Genomic DNA, 22228 nt, shown 5'->3' on the forward strand with positions numbered 1-22228 from the left:
TGTGTCCATATATCTCTCGTTCCATCCATGTGTACATCCATAATCTACTCATCCATTATCTATATTGTTTTTTCTCTCTCTTCGTCTGTCTGTCTGTCTGTCTGTCTGTCTGTCTGTCTGTCTGTCTGTCTGTCTGTCTAATGATCATCTTAGGGACTGATATGAGATAGAATCACATGTAGGGAAGGTAGCTTTAAACTTATAATGCCGAGGATTGCATTGAACTTCTAATCCTCTCACCGACACTTCCCACACAGGCACATGTTATATGCCCAGTTTTACAGGGTGCTACCTTAGGGTTAGGATTATGGTTGGGGATAAAATTCAGGACTTTATGCATGTTTGTCGAGCCCTCTACCAGTCAAGCTGTATCTCCAGTCCCAACCTTTTCTATACTATGGCATTTTAATGGAAAGAACTAAGCCCCCCTCTGGAGATGCGAAGATAGTGCTTCATCATGGACACCCTTCAGGTGGCACTCCACGTATAGACAGTTCACATCTATGGCTGGTCACGTGGGACCCAGGCTCGTTTGGCTCAGTGTCTGTATGAGCTGCCTTTTTGCCTGTCTAGAGTAAACTTCTGGATGGATTGGACATGTTTATATATCTTTTTTATTTTCCAAACCACCTAGCACTAAGACCAGCTTGATAAATATTTGCTGACAGATGGGCAATCCAGAAACGGGGCCGGTAGCCCTGAATGGCAGAAAAATAATGTCCCATTCAGACTCATAATAGCGTTTATTTTATAGAGTTCCACATGCCTGAGTCTGCTGGGCTTAGGGATTTGGTGCTCGTACTGACCATTTAAAAATGTGACCTCCTGTGACACACGGTGTCTCTTACAGCTGCATGACAAGACCTCAGGTATCTCTGTATCTGCTCCAGTGTCAGTTTTACCCTCCTTTGAGGGGCTTGATAATGAGAGATTTCAAGAGCCACACGCACTTGATGAGTCTGTAAAGCCTGGAGTTGGGTTAGTCATCGCCATGACTGACCACTGTTTATGTAGCCTCAAAGCTACCCAGGTTTACTTGGGTGTCTCCCAGAGGTCCCGGTGTTTCTCTGAGATATTTTAAGCATCAAGATCTGAAACCTATACTTGAAAGACTTGTTTAATGTAAGATTTTTAAGTAGCTGAATTATTGTAGGCAGGATCCTCATGAGCCTGTCTACCTTCCAAACAGTTGCCAATAGGCAAGAATTACTCTTAACACAGTTTTCTACATGCTAAGCTACCCTGCTGGAATCAACTAAAAATGAGTGCCAAGACCTCCAAAGAAAACAATGAAAACAACTCACAAGCAAGACTTGAACATAAAGGACTGAACTTACCACCAGAAGCTAGTAAGATGGCTCTGAGCAGATTGTTTCTCCATGCTCAACTTGTCCCTTCTAAAACACATAAGAGAAAAAAGTGTGTCCAGCCCCTGCCATTCACAAGATTCCTGTCTTAATCCATGTCTCTCCCTCTATCTTGGGGACCTAGAGGACGGGGCAGGAGTGGTGTGCTCAGAGCCTTGAAACCATTCCCAGTGCTCTAGGAATAGACAGACACTAAGACAATGTGTGTTTTGTGTGAATGTATGCAATGTGTTTGTCCTCTGACTTTCACACAACCTGTGGCATGTGCATGCCAAAACTTATAAGAGACATCCACATACATAAACATACAGTTTAAAATGGAGGGGTGGTGCAGCAAGATAGTTCAGCAGGTAAAAGGGCTGGTTCTTCAATCCTCAGAGCCCAGAGTGTAGAGAACCAACTTCCACGTGCTATCCCTCTGGCCTCCACATACACATCTGCACTCATCCATCACACACACACAATGTCTATAATAGTAATAAAAAACAATATGAAACTGTATGGGGTGTAGAGGGAAAAGCTGAATGCATTGCATTAGCTTTGGCTTAGTAATAAGCCACTCAGAAACTCTGGACTTCGAACAATGTATATCTAATTTTTTCTCATAACCAGATAAACTGGACATCTATTCTGGGTTGAATCGGTTCATTTGAATTCTGGGTCAGCTGGTGAACTGATCTGAGGATGATGATATAGAATATGTACACATCTGGTCATGGGTTTGGTGCCTCCTGGGGTACGGCTTATCCTCTTTCTCCCTCGATGTGTAGGAAGATACCACGGGCTCTCCTAGAGTTTCTGTAGGTTTTGCAAAAGGACTGAAATGGCAAGGCCATCGCACTACCATTTTTCCACGTGCTCAGTTTATTTGTTCCACATTAGTGGAACTAGTGAAAGGGATTTGAAGGGATGAAAAACTGGGCTCGGACCTCTTGATGGGAACTAGAGGCTCATAGGGAAGACAAATAAAAGATGGGAAGAATGGTTGGCCGTAAGCATCAAAGGTAGCTGTGGTAAAATGACTGTCAGAATAAATGGGATGAAGTAATCAATAGATTCCCAGGAGTATCAAGTAAGAAAAAGGTCGAGTATGGCAAATCTCAACCATGAGAGGCTTTTAGGGTAATAAGGTTAGGTTTAACAGCAACGGCACAGGGAGGGGGTAGATGAAAGGGAAAATGAGAAAGGCAGGCACCAAGCATAAATATTTTTTTGAACAAGACATAAGATTGTAAGTGCTGGAGAAGTAGTACAATGTTTACCTAGCATGCACAAACCCCTAGATTTATGGAAGATGTAGGTAGGGGATCAGGAGACAGAAGCAAGGGGATCAGAAACGGAAGAGCATCCTAAGCTACACAGTGAGCTGGAAGCTAGGTTGCGGTCATGTCATAAAACAAAAATAGAAAGGAAAAGAGAAAGAACGGGGAAGGGAAATTGAGACTATAAATTAAAGAGGGGCTGGGAAGATAACTCAGTGGTTAAGAACACTTGAGGACCGGGGTTTGGTTCCTAGTACCAACATGGAGGCTTACAACCAGTCATAACTACAGTTCCAGGGAATCCAACACCCTTTTTTGGCCTCCAGTGGGCAAGCACTTTACCACTGAGCCATGTCCTTATGCCCAGTCCATGTTCTTAACAGACATATATAGTATATTTTCATTAATAAACTTCTAGCATTGTCTACTGGCTTCCATTATGGTAGGCAAAACACTCATACACATAAAATACAACCTTTAAAAAGCCAAGTGTTTTCTGCTCTTTCAGATGCCTAGAGTTCAGTTCCCCGGACCCACATCAGGCAGCTTGCAATTCCAGCTCCAGGGGAATCTGATGTTTGCTTCTGGCTTCCTCTAGCGACTGCTACACACTTAGTGTTTGTTCACTCACACACACATTCTAGCAGCCTTAAGGACGCACAAATCCTGCATCCCCCTCATTTGCTTCCTCATACACTAGTATAGCTGACCAGAGAGCTTCCAGGGATGTCTCCTCAGGTAAAGCCATAGTGTGGCTTCCCATGAATCCTCACGATTGCTTTGCAAGCACTTTGCCCACTGAGCTACCTCTTCATATATAGTATATTTTCACTAATAAGCTTCTAGCTTTGTCTACTAGCTTAAATTATGGTAGGTAAAGACATGGATTTTTGTCCTTCCCTCTCTCTTTTCAAAATACTTTTGAGGTTCTTTGAAATTAATATTCAGTGTTTATTTGATTATGCCTATTATCCACAGCTGCACACTGTGGTAGTTACATTCCTTCTCAAGGTAGCCACAAGTCTTAAATACAAAGTAAATTCAGTCAAAAACTTGACTCAGTTAATGAGAATCGTATGATGTTAGAAGGAACTATAGAGCGAATATAAAGCACCCATTGTTGAAGTAAAAATGATAAATGGATCTCTGAGAAGAGGTACGATTCAGTGAGTCTCGTGAACATGCTTTAGAGATGTAGAGATGTCCAGCATCCCACAGAAAGCTTGAGGCTCACTCTGGAATCAGAGCATGCAGAGAAATGTGGCTTGTTTCTCACTTAAGACACGCTTTTTTTTTTTTTTTTTTTTTTTTNNTTGTTTTTCTGGCCTATTTCAATGTCCTTCACAATCTTTCTCTTCAAAAGGAAAAAAAAAAAAACCACTATTATCTGTATAAACTCAAGAGCTAAGCGGTTTCTCCACTTTATCCTGCTGTCATTTTCCTTAATCCCGTGGCCTTTGGCAGAGTCCAGTGATATTTATTGGCTCCCTCCAAGTAGGCTTCAGAGAGATGGGGGGAGGACAGAAATCCAATCCTTCAGCCTACTGCGAGCCCTCCTTTCTGGTCAGAGCCTAGAGGACCACGCCAGAAGGTAGCCACGCCCCCTCCCCACAGCCACGCCCCGACAGGCCCAACAATAGAGCACGCAAACGTCACGCGGGCATCGCAGTGACAAAGACAACGTGGCAAAAGGCAGCGCCAAATATCTCCGTGCCCGCTGTCTGCCACCAACTCCGTCTTGTTTCGCCCTTCTCTGGTTATACGCCTCGTTGCGGAGCTCGTCGGGGGGGACGGTGAACTACGGAGTTACCCTCAATTCATACGGCCCCGACCGCGAGCCGAGCCACGCGCACCGCGGTCAAACAGCGCCGGAGAGAGTTGAACTTGTGATTGGGCGTGAGCTGTTTCAATCTCCACATCTTCTCCAATCAGAAGCCAGGTAGCCCGGCCTACCGCTGTTCGTTGGTCTGTATGTGGCAGAAGGCGGAGGGAGAGATTCCGAGCCGACGTCCCGCGAGAGTGGCGCCCGGCGCCCAGAGCGCAGGCGCACAGGAGTTGGCAAGGGCCCGGGCCGAGGGCGGGCCAGAAGACGCGTCGTTTGGCTTTGGACACCGTCGTAGAGTCGTCTGGGTGGAACCGCTGGGCCGAAAGCTTTTGTCGGGGGCCTGGGCGAGAACGAGGCCCGCGAGGTTCCGGATGGTGTCCATGACTTTCAAACGGAGCCGCAGCGACCGGTTCTACAGCACCCGGTGCTGCGGCTGTTGCCATGTCCGCACCGGGACGATCATCCTGGGGACCTGGTACATGGTAAGGGCTGGCTGGCAGGGCCGCTCCACCAGGCCAGTGCGCCTGCGCGACAAGTGGGCCTGGGGGGCAGGGGGCGGGGACGTGAAAGTTGTTGGGGCGCTACTTTTCGGGGTGCTTTTAACTGAGCTGAGGCCGGGGACTTTACGAGATGGGGCTCCCCAGGATTTGGGAGGGAATGGGAATAGGATCGTCATTTCGGGTTCGGGAAGTGCGCAACCCTCACCCCGCTCCACCCCCCATCGAAACAACTATTGTCCCGCAGTTCTGCAGCCAGTTCGGACGTTGTTTTGTCCGAATCAAGCGAAATCCAGTTCGGGTGGCTCCTGCAGTTTTTGTTGAGGCGTTCGGTGATGTAGCCAGAGAGGCCTCTCTTGCGTCTAGACGTTAGCCAGGGTTTACAGTGGGTCAGATTTTCCTCAGTACACCCCTCTCCCTGCCTTGTCAGCTGGGTTTTTACCCCAAGGCCGCCTTGGTTTGGAAGAGATGTTTATTGAAAGCCAGCTATGTCCTTACTGACATTTTCTGGGCTCCAGGATCTGCGTGATTCTGTCACAGCAGATGGAACGGGCTTGTTGGTTCCAGATTCAGTAGAAAGTCTTGTGATTAAAAAAAAAAAAAGTTCCCAGGATCTGTTCATACTGAACTTAATTTGTTTCGATTTCCAAAACCGTGACTTTTTTTTTTTTTAGGTAGTTTTAAGCAATTAAACTTTGCCGAAGCTTTGAGAAACATGTATTGTCGGCGCGACCACTTGGATGTCTTTTGAGATTTCGTCGTGGGAGTGGGGATAGGGGGTGGGGCTGGGGGGTGGGGGTAGGAAGTGGAGTTAGAGATAGTGTGCAGTTTCTGATACTTATGAAGAGCAAAGGAGGGAGGGGCTTACCCCGTGCTCTCTTCCTTCTCCTACTCGTCCCCGCCCAGTATCTTGAAGTCATTAGTAACTTTGGCAGAACACCAGATGAAAATCTTCCTCAGGCAGATGGCTTCCCATCCCACCCCAGGGGACTATCAGACCTCCGCAGGATTGCAGGCCCCCCCCCCCACTTGTATGCTTATGTGCATCAGAGAAGAGCACCAGGAAAGCTTGAATGTGGCTTGGTTTGCTTGCGATGAGGTTGTTTCCACGTTTTCAGTAAGTCTGCACTCAGTCACCCTATGGCTTCTGTAGACTTGATTACATCACAGTTTCTTTAAGAAACTGCCTATTGCGTACGTTAAGTGAGCTGTAGTTCTGGGCCTGGACTAATGCCAGTCAGTTGGGTTGAATATCTCACTTTCTCTTGTTTTCCTTTTTGCTAAGAGTATGGATTTTTAATTTCTTTGTCCTTCGCCATCTTCCATTCTCTTAAATGATTATCTTGTCTTCCCCATCTTCCTCTTTCCTACACCCTCCCAGCTTTCCCAGAAAATGGCCTCTCCTTGAACTTAGCAAAGCAAATAGGATGGGCGCCTGGGATTCTTGCCTGAAAACTTCATCTTGTTTCTTCTTCCATCCTTCCACTTACAAAGGGCTTCAAACCCTTTGAAGAAGAAAAACCACCCCTTCAGCCATTCAGATATATTGGCAGCACTTCTCTACACTCTTTGTTAGGCGGAGTTTTTGATGCTGTGGCCTTTGTTTATAAAAATAAACAGGGAGCTCAAAATGCAGATTGAAAAACTATAGCAAGGACTTTTTTCCTTATTTAGTTTTTGTTTATTTTTATTTCACTGTGTGGGTGTTTTTTCTTCATTTGTGGTAACTTGTGTGCAATGTTTATGGGGGCCACAAGAGGCTAGATTCTCCTTGGACTGGAGCTGCAGATGACTGTTCGGCTGTCTTTAAGTGCTGGGGATTGCATCCAGGACAGCAACCAGTGTTCCTAACTACTCAAATGCACCCTTCCCTCCCCCCACCCCCAGTTTTTGTTTTTTTAACAAAGGGATTGAGAGAGGTCTAAATCCGTAGCACAGGCAGCTCTTGGTGTGAAAAGCACCCCTCCATCCCCCCGCCCCCGCCTTTGAAAAGATGCTGTCTTGAATCAACTTTCAGCTTAGAATATTGTAAACTGTTTCAGTTGATTTGTTTTAATTCATATAAGAGACTTATTGCCCATCTTCAGTGTAAAGGGCTCTGAGGAACATACGAAGGGGATGATAGATCACCCACATTACATGCCTTCGGCATTCTTACTACTTGTTGCATGATAGGTTCTAGTTCTGCTTACTTTGGTCATGACATCATCTCTTAGTGGTGATGGTATTACAAAGAACTTAGGGGCACAGCCAGGAAAATGGAACTTACAGTCACAAAGGAGAAAGGTACACAATGATGGCAAATTCTCTTCAGATTTGAGGGGAGGAGGAGAACATTTGTTTTTCTTAGTATGTTATTGTTGGTGACTTTAAAAAGTGTACAAGCCTTAGTTCTCCAGTAGTGTGAAAACATATTTTCTGCTAGCTGGGGTGCACTTAGGAGATGAAAACAGTGTCATGTATAACGCCTCCAAATAAAGAGATCTCGTCCAAATTTTGCATTCCACTGCCATAGCAGAGACACAAGCTAGAATGACCTGTCCTCCTTATTTCCGCCTCGCCATTGTTCCCTTCCTCACCACTTTGTCATGAGCACTGCTGCTTGATTCCAGGGGACAGTATGTCTGGACCTGTGTGGGAGAATAATGAGCTGCCAGATCGTCTGGACCAAGGCCTGCCTTTATGATGCTTTCTGTGGTGTTTGAAACTTGGAGGCACAGCCCTTCCTCCTGCTGGGCTAGGACACTCTGTCAGTGACTGATATTGAGACTATTGGAATCTGGAACATTGATTTTTTTTTTTTTTTTTTTAACATACTATCTGTATGCCAAAGGATTAATTGAATGGAGCCTATAATGTAAGTCCTTGGGAGAATCGGTTCAAACTCAGCCTTGGCGACAGGCCAGCCTAGGCTGCACAGGATGCTAGATCTAAAACCAGACCAAACCCCTAAGTATTAATGGTTGGTATTGAGTAATAGTTCTGTGGGACATAGAACCAGAGGTACCAAACCTGAAGAGTTTGCATTTAATAGTTTCAATGTGAAAGAAGTGCGTAAGTAATATGTGACTTTAGAATGAGTTCAGGCTTCCATTTCTACATTCCTCAAGTTTACTTCTTTATCATTTGAAGCCAGATTATTTTTTTTAATTCTTAGGAGATATGAACTCAAGTACATACTAAATCATGAACTAAAAAGCTTGTTTTAAGAAATAGCCTTTATGATACAGATGCATATTTTTGTTCTGTTCTTTGTTTTGTTTTTTCGAGACAGGATTTCTCTGTGTAGAAAGTCCTGGAACTCACATTACAGACCCAAGGTGAACTTTCTCATGGATGTTTTAACCTTAAGTAACCTAGTGGTAGGAAGAAGTGAAGACAGATCCCTCGTGCCACGGGGGCCTTTCACCCACGCATTAGTCCTGGCCAGTATCTCGGATGAACAGTGCAGAAGTTCTCAATAAAACACTGATAAATGGAATTCAACATTACATCATAAAGTAAATCCTCAGGATCAAGTGGGTTTCCTAAGGATTCAGGGATGGTTCAACCCATGCAAATCAGTAGAGGTAGTATATACACAGAATGGAGAACCAGGGGCTGGTAAGAGACAGCTCAGTGGTTAAGAACAATGGCTGCTCTTCCAGAGGTCCTGAGTTCAATTCCCAGCAACCACATAGTAGCTCACAACCATCAATAGGAGGAACTGATGCCCTCTTCAGGCAGGCAGATGTATATGCAGCAGAGCACTCATACATTAAATAAAATTTTTAAAAAATGGTTAAAAAAAGAGAGAGAGAACCAAATCCCTATGACCATTTCAGTAGCTGCAGTTACATAATTAATACATTTTGCTGTCCTTTCATATGAAAAAAGTGCGGCTGAAGAGATGACCCAGTGGATAAGAGTTAATTCCCAATACCCACATGGTGACTTACAACTTTGTAACTACAGTTCCACGGATCAGACAGCATCTAACTTCTTCCAGGCATCAGGTATGCAAGTGGCACTAACTAGCAGTCATACAGGCAAAACATCCACATACAGACTAGTTGAAAGTATTCTTAAAGTGGATATACAACACAATAAAAGTCAGCCAGATAATACTTACAGCTAGCATCATAATAATTAGCTCTTCTCTAAGATCAGAAACCAAATCAACATTGTTTCTTTTCAACATTTATGTTGGACGTAGTATTGAAAGTCCTAGCCAGAGCAGTTTGCTAAGATAAAGAGCTTAGAGATAGGAAAGGCGGGGGTCAAGGCTCTGTATTGGCAGATGACACAATCAAATATATAGAAATTCCTGAAAACTGAAAATAACCTCAGAATTAATAAATTTAAAGAGTAGTAAAACAACTTCAAAAATTGTGTGATTATGTACTAGTAGTGGACTGACTATCTGAAAATGAAGTTAGGAAAACACTCATGTCAGCTAAAAAAGAAAAGCAAGCAAAACCAACACTCGGGAGAGTAGCGAAACAAGGGGGCAAAACCACCTCATCTATGATGAGAATAAAACATCCACGAAGGCTTTGAACAGGTCACAAATAATGAAAAGATCCTGTAGGCACTAATCAGAACTAGTATTGTTAGATGCTATTGTACCGAAAGAGATCTGTAAGTGTAATGTAGTACCTGTCATGTTGTCCTTCACTTACCAGGAGAAAACAGTTCCTAAAAGTTGAGTGGAACCACTCAAGGTTGTGCCAAAGAAGTCTTGAGTAAAAAAAAAACCCAAACCAAATCAACCAAACAAAAAAACCCAAAGCTGGAGCTGTCACACTGTCCAGTTTTAAAATGTAAAGCTGTCATAACCAACACAGCTTAGGCCTGGTACAGAAATAGATAGAGACCAATGGAAAAGAATAGAAAACCCAAAAATAGATCCACACTCCCCACAGCCAGGTGATTCTCAGCAGAAGTGCCCGAGATCCACATCTGGGCAAGCACATTCTCTTTAGTGAATACTGTTAGGAAGATGCTAGATCCTGCTCAATAAAAGCCAACTTAAATATTATAAAATACTTGAGTATAAAGTTGAGACTAACTACTAGGAGAGAATATAGGAGAAGCTGTGTTTTAAGGTTTCTATAAGTCTGTGTTTTAGGGTTCCTATTGCTGTGATGAAACACATGACTAAAAGCAACTAAAAGCATTAGACCAAAACTGGAAGTATCACACTGTCCAGTTTCAAAATGTAAAGCTGTCATAAGCAACACAGCCTAGGTCTGGAACAAAAATCGATATGGACTCTTTGGTTTACAGTTGCACATAACAAGTCCATAATAAAGGGGAAGTCAGAGCAGGAACCTAGGCTGGAGCACAGGCTGTGGGAAAGCTCTGCTTGCTGCTTTGCTCATCCTGCATGTGCATGTGCTCTCTTGAGAGCTCTCTCTCTCTCTCTCCCCCTCCCCCACTCCCCGCCTCTGTCTCTCCTGCTGTCTTCAGGCACACCAGAAGAGGACATTAGATCCCATTACAGATGATTGTGAGCCACCATGTGATTGCTGGGAATTGAACTCAGGACCTCTCTGGAAGAGCAGTCAGTGCTCTTAACCACTGAGCCATCTCTCCAGCCCTCAGACTGCTTTCTTATGCCACCCAGGACCACCTGTCCAGTAGCACTATGTCCAGTGAGCTGGGCCCTCCCCTCCCACACCAATTATTAATCAAGAAAATGAACTATAAACTTGACTGCAGGAAAATCTAATTTAGGTATTTTCTCAAGTGAGAGTCTCTCTTCCCAGGTGACTGTAGGATTGTCCAAAGGAAACACACACACACCCGCATACCCGCAACCAGGATAGTCTGAACAAGAAATTGTTATTTAGGAGTGTAAAGGCATAGGCAACAAAAGAAACACAGGTATAGGGATACATCAAACTGAAAAGCTGCAGAGACTCTGAACAGTGAGCAGATAGCCTAGAGAGATGGCAGGCCTCTTTTAACTTTATCACAAGACATTAATACCTAAAGTATATCGTGAACTCAACAGCAAAAGCAAATAGTTAAATTTAAAAGGAGGCAGCTGAGTAGGCATTTCTCAAAAGAAGATAAGCAGGACCGACACATACATGAAAATCCTCCGAGTCATGAGATAGCATCTCATCCAGTAAGGAAGGAAGACCTGTACTGTACAGGGCTGTAGTATAGACATTTGGGGAAACATCGAATGGAGGTTCCTCAGGTTAGAACTGTCATAGATACTATTAGTGGGTTACCTGTGTTATACCCACAGAAAATGAAATCAGTGTATCAAAGAGATCTGTTGCAGCCCACGTTTAATGAAGTGCTGTTCACAGTAGATGAGGTAGGGAGTGAGCTGAAGTATCCATTGATAACTGTGTTCACAATGGGTACTGTTAATGGTAATGAACCAAATTGACATGTGCAGCAACATGGATAGAACTGAAGATTCAACTGAGGTAATCAAGCTACCGGAAGGCAAATCAATGATCTTACTTTCAGATTGCAAAGTAGCTTACTTTATGGACAGGATAGTGGTCACCAGAGACTAAAAGGCAAGAGGAGGGGCCAGGAAGCATTGGGGTAGGAGTACAGTTAGTGTTCTCTTGCAGAGGTTGACTGTAGCTGTCAAAATTACATTCAAAAATCTGAAAGTACTGAGCAGGGTATGTCTTCACGAACTGAAATGTTTTAAGGTTATGGAATGCTATGTCTTGATTTGACGATTACATGCTGTATAAGTGTACTAAAACAACACTGTACTCCATAAAGATGTACAAATACTGTCATTAAAGAAAAAACAAGGAGAAATTGCTTGGCTGGGCTGAATGTTTCCCTGGACTTGAACTTGTTCCTTTCTACTAAATCAAAGACTCGTCATTGTTTTCTCTCTGCTTCTTTCCTATGATGTGTACAGACGGCTCTCAAGCCATGGTGCTTTGCCTGTGTTGTTGGCAGGTGCTGCTCTACCTGGCCTTGGTACAGGTTTACAAGTCTTATTTTCAACTTTCTTTCCTGAGTACAGTAGGATAAGAGTCATAAGTATTTTGGAATAGTTTGTACGTAGTAGAATATCTTAAAGACTTTTTAAACTATAGTTACCGTTAGTTTTAATTTCTTGAAAAATCGAACGGGCAGTTTAGTAGCTGAAATTTATATACGTGCTCAGTGGTAAGTGCTTAGGAGCGCAAGTACTGCTTTTTTCAGAACAGTTACTATCATATTTAAAGTACCGACCCACAGTGAAATGAACTTGGAAATGTTGCTAATAATACTAGGCAAAGACAGTGGAAAACTCGATGATGTTTTTATAGAAGAAAAAATGGCTTTTTAAAGAGTAATATATGTGATAAAAATATTTTAGACCTGTGGACTATGCATGTGTACAACCACATATGTACACACATGTAAAAATATGTATAATATATTTAAATATATTGTATATATTTAACCCCTCCCAAGTAGTTTTGGTATCTCATTAGTTAGTTCTGAATGTTTTTCTTAACATAAATGTTTTTCTGTGCCATTCAAAGCTTTTTTACTAGGATGATAATTTGCTTAGCAAGAGTTTGCAGAATGAATTTCAAACTTAATTTCCCAACACAAGATAACATGCCTAACATGAAAATAAAATGTGGCCTGTTTCTCTACCAAATGTTTGAAGATTTGGCCTGCTGTAAGAGCATACATTTCTTGGGTGTTAATCATTCTTCCTTCATTTAGGGTGGACAGAAGAGAGTACCTTCCTGTATTGTTGATAGAACATCGGGAGTGCCACATGTTTGGACTTGCACAAGGAGGAGGATGAATTCTGTGGAGTTTGTTATGGAGTTAGTACTATCCTCAGACCTTACTGATTTGGACTGTTCTCACACTTGTAGGCCATACCTCTTGAGAAATTGCAAGGAACCACAACTGTAGCTCTGCACTATGGGTCTGCTTTTAAAATGGAGTTTATATCTCTGATAAGACTAGGGGAATTCATGGTATTATGATGAGATTTCAGCAACATGTTTGGCAGTGATTCAATTGTGAGCCAGATTGGGGAACTTTCCTTTACTTACATAATAAACAGGTAGCTAAAATATGCTAGAAAGGTAGAGGGATGGTTTGAGGACCTGAATGTTTGGTTGCTACAGTGTTTGGAAGCTGTTTTTGGGTATTAGATGAATACACTGACTCAAAAGGTAGAATTCAGACCAATTGCAGGGACAGGGAAGGGACTCCTGTAAACTTGAACAAAGCACATGGGGGTGCTTTGGAGGAGTGGCAGGCATCTGCATGTGGGAAACCAACTGAAAAGTCTCTAATGGGTGTGTGAGGAAATGTGTGCCTCTGAACATGAACAGACTATAGTGAGTCCCCAGTTTTACTTCCTCTTCATTTCATTCTGGTTTGTTGGCATTAGCACAGGGTTAAGCATCTTTATACATGCTATGACTTTTAAACTGTTCTCACAGTGGTAGTACAGGTTTTATCTGAGTGTCTCCTATTTCATAACCTTGTTACTGCAGGTGAGATAGTATTAAATATATACTCAAACAGAGAGTCTGTGAAGACTGTTCCCTGTAGGAGTTGATGTAAAGGTATTTTCTTTCTCAGGTGGTCAACCTGTTGATGGCAATTTTGCTGACTGTGGAGGTGACTCATCCAAATTCCATGCCAGCTGTTAACATTCAGTATGAAGTCATTGGTAATTACTATTCATCTGAGAGAATGGCTGGTAAGTCTCTACTTTAAAAGATACCACTGCCAAATTTTATATATAAAGCCAATTGTAGACTATAGAAATGTTAGAGGGTGATTGATAAAATTGTGCTTGAGTTGTTCTTCAAATGGTTAAATCCTTTGCATAATAAATATCAAGCTAGGTGTCACTTAAACTCTTTATTGAGACTATTTTGATGACTTTTCCCAAAGGTGTTCAGCAGGAGGTACAGTAGAGCATTTCTAGACAAGAACATGTAATGGATAATAGACAGTAGGTTGTATGTATGCTTTGACTATAGAGACCAGACAGGGAAATGGGAAATAAAAATGGTTTGAGATTTTTGAGGGCCTTCTGTGATGTATAGCCAGGGTCAGAAATTGGTGTGTAGATCAAATGGACTCTTACAGTAGAGTATAAAATGCAATGTACACTGTGCCCTCAAACCACCCCTCTAGCTTGCTAGTGTATTTTAGCTAGCCTCTTATTTTCCCTTTGTTAAGTTTCGGTGTAAAGGACAAGTTCCCCAGTCTGGCTCTTGTTTAGTGGAAAGAGATTTAACACCACTACTAAAAATGGAGTAACCCTAGAACATTCGTAGAAATGGTCCTTTTAAACTGATTTATTCCCTGATAGCAATTAGTTTTCATTACTGGTTTTCTCTTTAAAATACAGGTATAAAATGATTCTAGTTGAGTTTATATTGTTATATATAACTATATCTTAAATTTACACAGAAAATGTTACTTACACAGAAAATTATGTCTCAGTTGGAAATACAGTTTCTACATGCTTAGTTTTTAGATCTTAATTCCCAGGATTTTATTAACTCTTAATATGAAGTTGTGAGCTTCTTTATATCTGTCACTACCTGTGATCCAAGGATGAAGATTTGTATCTTCCTTTTTAAAGATCGCTTTGTTTTATTTTATGTGTGAGGGCTTGGCCTGAATATATGTGCAGTGCAGTGCCTACAGAGGCCAAAGAGGCAGGGTGATGTGAACTGAGGTTGACTGTTGCTGTGGGTGCTAGGGATCAAACCTGTTTCCCTGCAGCAGCCATGCACCTCTTACCTGCTGAGCCTTCTTTCTAGCTCTGATTTGTGTCTCCCTTCCCTTCCCTCCCCTTCTCCTCCCCCTTCCCTATTTTTCTCTTTCTGTCTGTCTTTCTTTTGTTAAATACTTTTTTTGTCTTCATAGATAACTTAATTTTCCAGGAGCCAAGAACTCTGTGGCTGTAATACAGAATAGAATGATGGGCATTTATAATGTGTTTTATTATTGTTTTTAGTGAAAATTTTTCTGATCCTTTTAAAATACATCCTTGTGACAATGACTCTGAGAGAAGTGACAAGGAATAATAGCCTTTTGGCATATTTTTTGCGAGTAGTTTCTTTTTATTTGAACCTCCTCCTTCCCAAATAATAACCATATTTTAGTCTTATTAGTACCTTCCTCCAGTTTTTGAGACAGGATCTTACTTTATATCTTAGTCTTTCAGTAGGAAGAACTTTTAAATCCTTAACAATGGAGGTACTCCATTGTTACATTGATATAACAGTAATTAATGTTAAATACTGGTTGTGTTTATAATATAATGTGACATGATTATTTGTATAACTATCTAATATCTTCATTTTTGGTGCCCTTTTGTTTCTTTTTAAGTCTTTAGTTATGTGTATGTGTAGGAGTGTGTGCATGTGAGTGCAGGTGCCTGGAAGCCAGAGGTGTCCAGTTTCTGCAGCAGGAGTTAAGGCGAGGGATTGTGAGCAGCCTGGCCTGGGGACTGGGGACTGGGGCCTGTGATCTGCAAGAGCAGCAGGCTGAGGCAGCTCTCCCCACCCCGTCTCCTTTAGTTTATTAGTATCTGTCCAGAGGACAGGGTCATCTCCAGGTCATGAAGATGCTCACCCAGTCAAGTATGGTCAGATACTGTTGGGGGTTATTTGGGTGTGTTCTGAAGAGAATGGTGAACATGGGTTAACAAACACTGAGGAGAAGTTGAAAGGAATAGATGTTGGGGAGAGGTCAAACTGGAGGAAGCCATGAATTAAAGGTGTGAGACGCTGGGGTGGGATTAATGGAGACCTTTGAATTTCAGGTTGTAATCTTACCGAAGCAAGAGATACATCTGTGGTTTTCTATGAGTAACTCAACTGTCTGAAGCACACATCAATTTCTCTTTCCAGTGATGCCCTCCTCTCACAAAACCCAACTTGTTTCACAGTTTTTATTGCTCCTGCGTGTGTTGCAGCTTGCCTGTTAGGTTTTGTCTCTTTGTACTTAGACATGTAGAGTACAATGTGTTTTCAAAAGTTGTGTTTCCTATATTTACGTGGCTCCTGCTCCTTCCTACATGGCTGTTTAACATGGAAAGGCATGTGTAAGTTTTTCAGAATTTCTTAATGTCAGACTTAGTTTTTTGTTTTGTTTTTTTTTTTTAAATTGGTCTTAGATCTTTTGAGGGCCAATTTTGAAAGCAGTTACAGTTAATTTATACAGAAATGTTTTAAAGTGTCATTTTTGTCATGAAGAATTTAGTTTCTTTCAATGCATATGTTGCTTAATTAGATTTCTGTTTTTGTTTTCTTAGATAATGCCTGCGTTCTTTTTGCCGTCTCTGTTCTTATGTTTATAATCAGTTCAATGCTGGTTTATGGAGCCATTTCTGTAAGTTTGCCGTGCTTTCCTCACTCCAAGGTTGACCTTTACCAAGGGTAGTGATTGTGTGTGTATGCTAAGTGCTACTTTCCTTCTGCAGTACCAAGTGGGCTGGCTGATTCCTTTCTTCTGCTACCGACTTTTTGACTTCGTTCTCAGTTGTCTGGTGGCCATCAGTTCTCTCACTTACTTGCCAAGAATCAAAGAATATCTGGATCAGTTGGTAAGTGTGTGTGCTATTTAAACATTTCCACTTAAGTAGAACATTTTAATTGAAATCCCGAGGCACCCTTGGTACTATTTAACTCACTTTGCCTTATACAGTATCTTAAAATCACTCCCATGTTAAGACCTGTAAGACATAAATGATTGGACGGCACAGTACAAGACCTCCATAAAGACAGTGTGGAAGAGATAGTTGAGTTAATTGTGATTCAGTAAAATGTTGGACTGTATTTAGGATTCTTAAGGATTGGTGTTTCATCTTTATCAGAATGGTAGCATGTGTCTGTATGCTTGCTCTGCCCTTGCCTATATTGATGTGCCTGCTGTACCCTAGCCCTGTGGAGGAAACTTCAGCTGTTTAGGAAAGCCTACTCTTCCACAGGCTCTGGTGGGTTTTCCCTCTGTTTGACTGGATCCTTTCCGTTAGAAGGTATTTCCTTTGCTGGCCAGTTTCCGACCCTCCCTTCCCTTCTCATGCCTTTCTCCTGACTCATCCAGAGTCAGATGAGTGCAGCCGATCCTTTCCAGCACAGTGAGTTTGTCAGCAGTAAGTCATGTCCTTCTGCCTGGCTTGTAGACAGTGGCATGTGTTCTTTGTAACTATCTAATGAAGAGCTGAGACCAAGATTTGACTCCTAGAAAAGTTACTTCGCTGAGGACTAAATGGTCCTGGAAACCTGAGAAATCTCAGTTCTCCCAACTTTCTGAACCAGGACAGAGTTGGGGTGCCAGACAAGTGGTTATATTTTGTCAAAAGCACATGATGGAAAATAGCCAGTAAAATGAATATTGCTCTGTCAGACCTTTTAGTTATCCCAGCTATTAAATAGGCAGATGGCAGTGGTCTGTTCGTTGATGACGGGCGTCTCGGGTGTGCTGTATTCCTCTGTGTAGATTTGCAGAAGCTGCCGCTCTGTCTGCTACGCTTGGTTGTGTTCTTAAAATGCTCAAGCGCCATGGTGTGTGGCTGCTTTTGTGTTTTCGCAGCCTGATTTCCCATACAAAGATGACCTCCTGGCATTGGACTCCAGCTGCCTCCTGTTCATTGTCCTTGTGTTCTTTGTGCTGTTCATCATTTTTAAGGTAAGGAGCTTGTGATTCACTCTGGGGCCCTGGTGAGACTGCTCAGTAAACCTTTTTCAAGGATCGTAGTTGATGTAGGATTTGTAGTGACAGTCACTGCATTTAAGGGATGGAGTCCCCTCTGTCTTGTGCCCAGTGAGTAGAATTTTTTTGTTTTCAAAAGTGGTTCAGGGGCTGGAGAGATGGCTCAGTGGTTAAGAGCACTGACTGCTCTTCAGAAGTTCCTGAGTTCAAATCCCAGCAACCACATGGTGGCTCATAACCATCCATAATGAGATCTGATGCCCTCTTCTGGTGTGTGTGAAGACAGCTATAGTGTAGTTACATATAACAATAAATAAGTCTTTTTAAAAAAAAGTGGTTCTCATTTGAGCTCAGGAATTTCCTCCACAGTCTGTTGGTTAGCAGACCAAAATCTCCAGCTAGAGTCTCTGTGAGAAACTTGTGATGTTTCAGTGAGAGCCAGTCAGGATGAGCCTGCCTTGTACTAAGTGTCTTTTCCACAGCCAGTGTGGAAGAGATGAGGGTCTCTGCTCCCAGAGTATCCTGCTGAGCTTTGTTTCTCCTTTCAGGCTTACCTAATCAATTGTGTTTGGAACTGCTACAAATACATTAACAACAGAAATGTGCCAGAGATTGCCGTGTACCCTGCCTTTGAAGCACCTCCACAGGTTAACTACTGTTCTACTCACCAAACTGTCACTCTTACTGATGCCTCCAGAAGTGCATGTGGGGCTTGACTTTGCCATCTTTGCCATAAGTGTGGTTTGGAATTTGGATAGCTTGAACCCACAAACGTTGAAGATTTAGTATTTTTTACCAGGAGTCTTGTGCACACAGGGCTAGACCTCTTTGCACTGTTTGCTCAGCTTGACTGTTAGGTTTATTTCTTAGTGGTCCTCACAAGTGTTTCTGGACAGATATGAGGTAATTGACTTGTGAGAATTCTAAGGGATTCAGGCTGGTGTGTGTGTGTGTGTGCGCACACACACTCACATCTATCAGATCCAAAGCCTGGGCCCCGGAGAGGTGATTGATAGCATCTGAGTGCTGAGCCCACCTCTCAGAACCTTGTTGGCTACTTCGTAGGTTTTCAGCATATGTGATACACATGGCCCATATTGAGTCAGCCTGTCACTTGGAGGACCTTAGGCTACAGCGACTTTTACAAAGGTTCCTGTTATCCCAAAGGGCAGGATAGAAGGTCATTGTTCTATAAGTGCAAATTATTATGAAACTTCAGACACTGGCAGCTTCCATTAGAGGAGTTAGTAGGGCCTCTTCCCCCAGCCCCCCAGCCCTTGAATTAGCATTGGAACGTTATTGGTTGCCTGTCAAGAGACCCTTTATATTTTTAAAAAATATATATAATTTAGCTTGTTAGTTTATCTTTCAGGTTAGTTCAGAGGAAGAATTCAAATTCTGTCTTATATCTATCTATCCACACCTATCACACCCATCCATCCATCCATCCCATCTACTTATTCATTTATCTATTCCCATTCATCCATTCCATTTACCCATCCATCCATCCATCCATCCATCCATCTCATTCATCCATCCTTTCCTGCATCTCATTCATCCATCTATCTTGTTTTGGTCACTGATATCCTGCTGTGAAGAGACACCATGACCAAGGCAACTTTTATTTAAAAAAAAAAAAAAAAAAAACAGCCGGGCCTGGTGGCGCAGGCCTTTAATCCCAGCACTCGGGAGGCAGAGGCAGGCGGATTTCTGAGTTCGAGGCCAGCCTGGTCTACCAAGTGAGTTCCAGGACAGCCAGAGCTATACAGAGAAACCCTGTCTCGAAAAACCAAAAAAAAAAAAAAAAAAAAAAAAAAAAAAAAAACATTAATTGAGGACTTGCTTACAGTTTCAGAGGCTTAGTCTGTTATCAAGGCAGGGAGCGTGGCAGGAGCATAGCAGCACTGGCGGTGGTGCTAGAGAGGTAGCTGAGAGCTACATCCTGATCATAGGCAAGCAGACAGACACTGACTCTGACATCATCTTTCTTGGGGTTTTGTGCTTCTACTTAGGACATAAAGCCTGAAAGCTGATGATTTTAGGAAAGAATTTAAAGTGAAATTTTCTGACGTGATTCTTTTCTCTCTTCAGTACGTTTTGCCAACCTATGAAATGGCTGTGAAGATTCCTGAGAAAGAGCCACCACCTCCTTACCTGCCTGCCTGAGGACATTCTGCCTTGTCAATAAAGCCTATACCAGCTTCTTGTCTTGTTTATTTTACAGAAAGCTTGCAGTGCGAGGCTCTCAGACTTGTTTGATAGAAAGTCTTGTCTGGGCATTTATTTTCAAACACTAAGGAGCTTTTGGACATTTATTAAAAACTTTTTGTTAAGTATCACATTTTAGAGACTTTTTGAAGACAATCTAGGTTAAGCAAGAGCCAAGTGCCATTGTTAGCTTTTAGCTGAGGGTATGGGGGAGGGGGTCTCCGTGTTTTCTTTTTTAACTTTGCACTTTCTTTGTATAATAATAGTTTATGTTTTGGATGTTTGATGCCCTGAGTAGTTTCCGAAGTGTGACTACAGTGTTGAGGATGAATGAGCTGGGTATAAGATCTGTAGTTTCCAGCTTTATGAAACGAGAGAGAGAGATATAGCAGTTTGACTTGACCGTGGAAGTTGATGGCTGCATGCTTCTCATTTGTACGTTTCCATCTTTGTGATAAAACGCTTTAATAAAGCTCGTCAAGTTTACCATTGTCCTTAAATGTGCCTAATGTTTATGCTTCAACTTACAGCGATCCTGTCCTTGTGACAGGAATATGTTAGAAGTGTTGCTGGGTAGTTTCTCATCTTAAAAATTTTGTTTTGTTGTTTCTTATGTGATGAAAGAAACTGGTGTACTGTTTTCTGGATGGAGGGATGATGGAGGAGTAAGAGCAAGAGAGGATTTGGGGGAAGTGAGGCTGGAGCCCTTTAGGCAGAGGGCGTGATCCCACCATATAGAAGCAGGAGTACAGCCTAGCATTTCAAGAAGCCAGGACAGGGCATTTAAAGATGGCCAGTTAAAGTCCCTTAGAGTCCCTCAGTAGGCTCTCGAGTGTTTGTACATGCTGGCTTGTTGGGTGGTTCATTGTGTCCTCCCACCCCAACCCTAATTTAGTCTCCAAGGATTGACTTGAGGGTGATTAAGCCAGGCTTCGATTTCAGACACTCAGATGGATGCTATACTGCAAGTGTATAATTTCAGGGTTGTTTTGGAATCCTGAAATAATGTCATTTTATTAGTTTGAGAGAAAATACTGCAGGCAGGCTGTAACTCTAGCTGCCCAGAGGCAGATGGGAAAGAAGGAAAAGTTCATTGTATTTGTAAGCATCCATGTGGTGGACAGGGACTGGTTGAAAGTGAGCAAGCCTCAAGTATTGGACAAAGCATGCCCAGGCTTTGGACATAAAGAAAAGGTACTAACACAGAAAAATCCAACAAGGTTGCATGGGTGTAGACATGAAGTCTGCATGTAGCTGCATCTTGATTGGGGGATTTTAATCTCTCTTAAAGCCCAGGCTGCTCTTCAACTCTACACTCAAGGTTATCAACCTGGTACTTGGTGACATGGCTGCTGCCAGTGCAGCTTTTTAATGAGGAATGTACTACTAAAACAGCAAATACAGAACTAGCAGTTGTGTGCCATGCGCAACTGCCGTGCTTTTGTATGCCAGTAGGTTCCACAGCAGCAATACTGCAAAGGTAGGATAATCTGTCACACTGTGACATTCTCCCCCAGCTCATTTGACAGTGATTTTGTTTGTTTGAATATCACTATGTTGTAGTCTAGACTGGCCTGAACTGCCCAAATACTGGGATTTGTGACATATATCACTGCACCCAGGTTCCTCAGATTCTCAGACTGCCACTGTATGCGTCTTTGGATTTAAATGCTTTTGGACACTGACTCATTTTTCTAATTCCAGCCTGGAGGTGCGTGGTCAAGGCCACCTGGGGTACATATTCAGTACCCAGCCAGGTTGGCCTATGGATGGTGGATGGCGGTAGCACACGTGGGTTGGGGGGATGTGACCCACACAGGGATGACAAAGTCCTTGTTACTGTCTCTAATACTATGTTGACATCCATGCTTGGCAATATTGAAACACTAGCTGGATTCTTTCCCCTTGTTAGGGCTAAGATTACACCAAGTGTCTGGACATACTGAGCTATTTGTGGCATCTAACATACTGTAGCTGCTATGAAGATGGTTGTGCCAAAACATCAGAAACAGCCAAACAATCCTGCTTCTTGCTATTAATACAACAGTAGTTGAAAACAGGGTCCCAAAGAAGCAAGCCCTCCTGGTCACACTAAATAGAAAAACCAGTGTGTGGAAAAACAATGCAGATGCATGGGGAAAGAATTGTACCAGAATCCAGCCTTTAAACAAGGGTTCTGTGAGAAGAGCTAGAAAAGACATCTGCTTAATCCCACCCACCTGGGTCCCCAAGATAGTCGAATCTGTAGAACCCAGGGGTGAATTCATGGTTTCAAGGCCATAGTTACTACTGGGTATAAAGCCCAGTGAGTATACAGATAAATGTACACATAAAGAGGCTGCCATCAAAGAGTGAGCTTAAATAAAACTACACACCTCGGCTTTCGGAGCCTTGTAAGGT

General features: G+C 42.5%; 1 protein-coding gene across 1 annotated transcript; it reads left to right on the forward strand.

Annotated features, from left to right (window-relative positions):
- The first annotated feature begins 3935 nt into the window (after positions 1-3935).
- Laptm4a (lysosomal protein transmembrane 4 alpha) lies at positions 3936-20328 on the forward strand. The gene is made up of 7 exons (XM_021201937.1): positions 3936-4936; positions 13523-13643; positions 16221-16297; positions 16389-16511; positions 17501-17596; positions 18169-18267; positions 19712-20328. The coding sequence occupies exons 1-7, from the start codon at positions 4601-4603 to the stop codon at positions 19784-19786; spliced, it is 927 nt and encodes a 308-aa protein (XP_021057596.1). The 5' UTR covers positions 3936-4600; the 3' UTR covers positions 19787-20328.
- Positions 20329-22228: the final 1900 nt, after the last annotated feature.

Source organism: Mus pahari, chromosome 7 (assembly GCF_900095145.1).
Source record: "Mus pahari chromosome 7, PAHARI_EIJ_v1.1, whole genome shotgun sequence".
Lineage (NCBI taxonomy): Eukaryota > Metazoa > Chordata > Mammalia > Rodentia > Muridae > Mus > Mus pahari.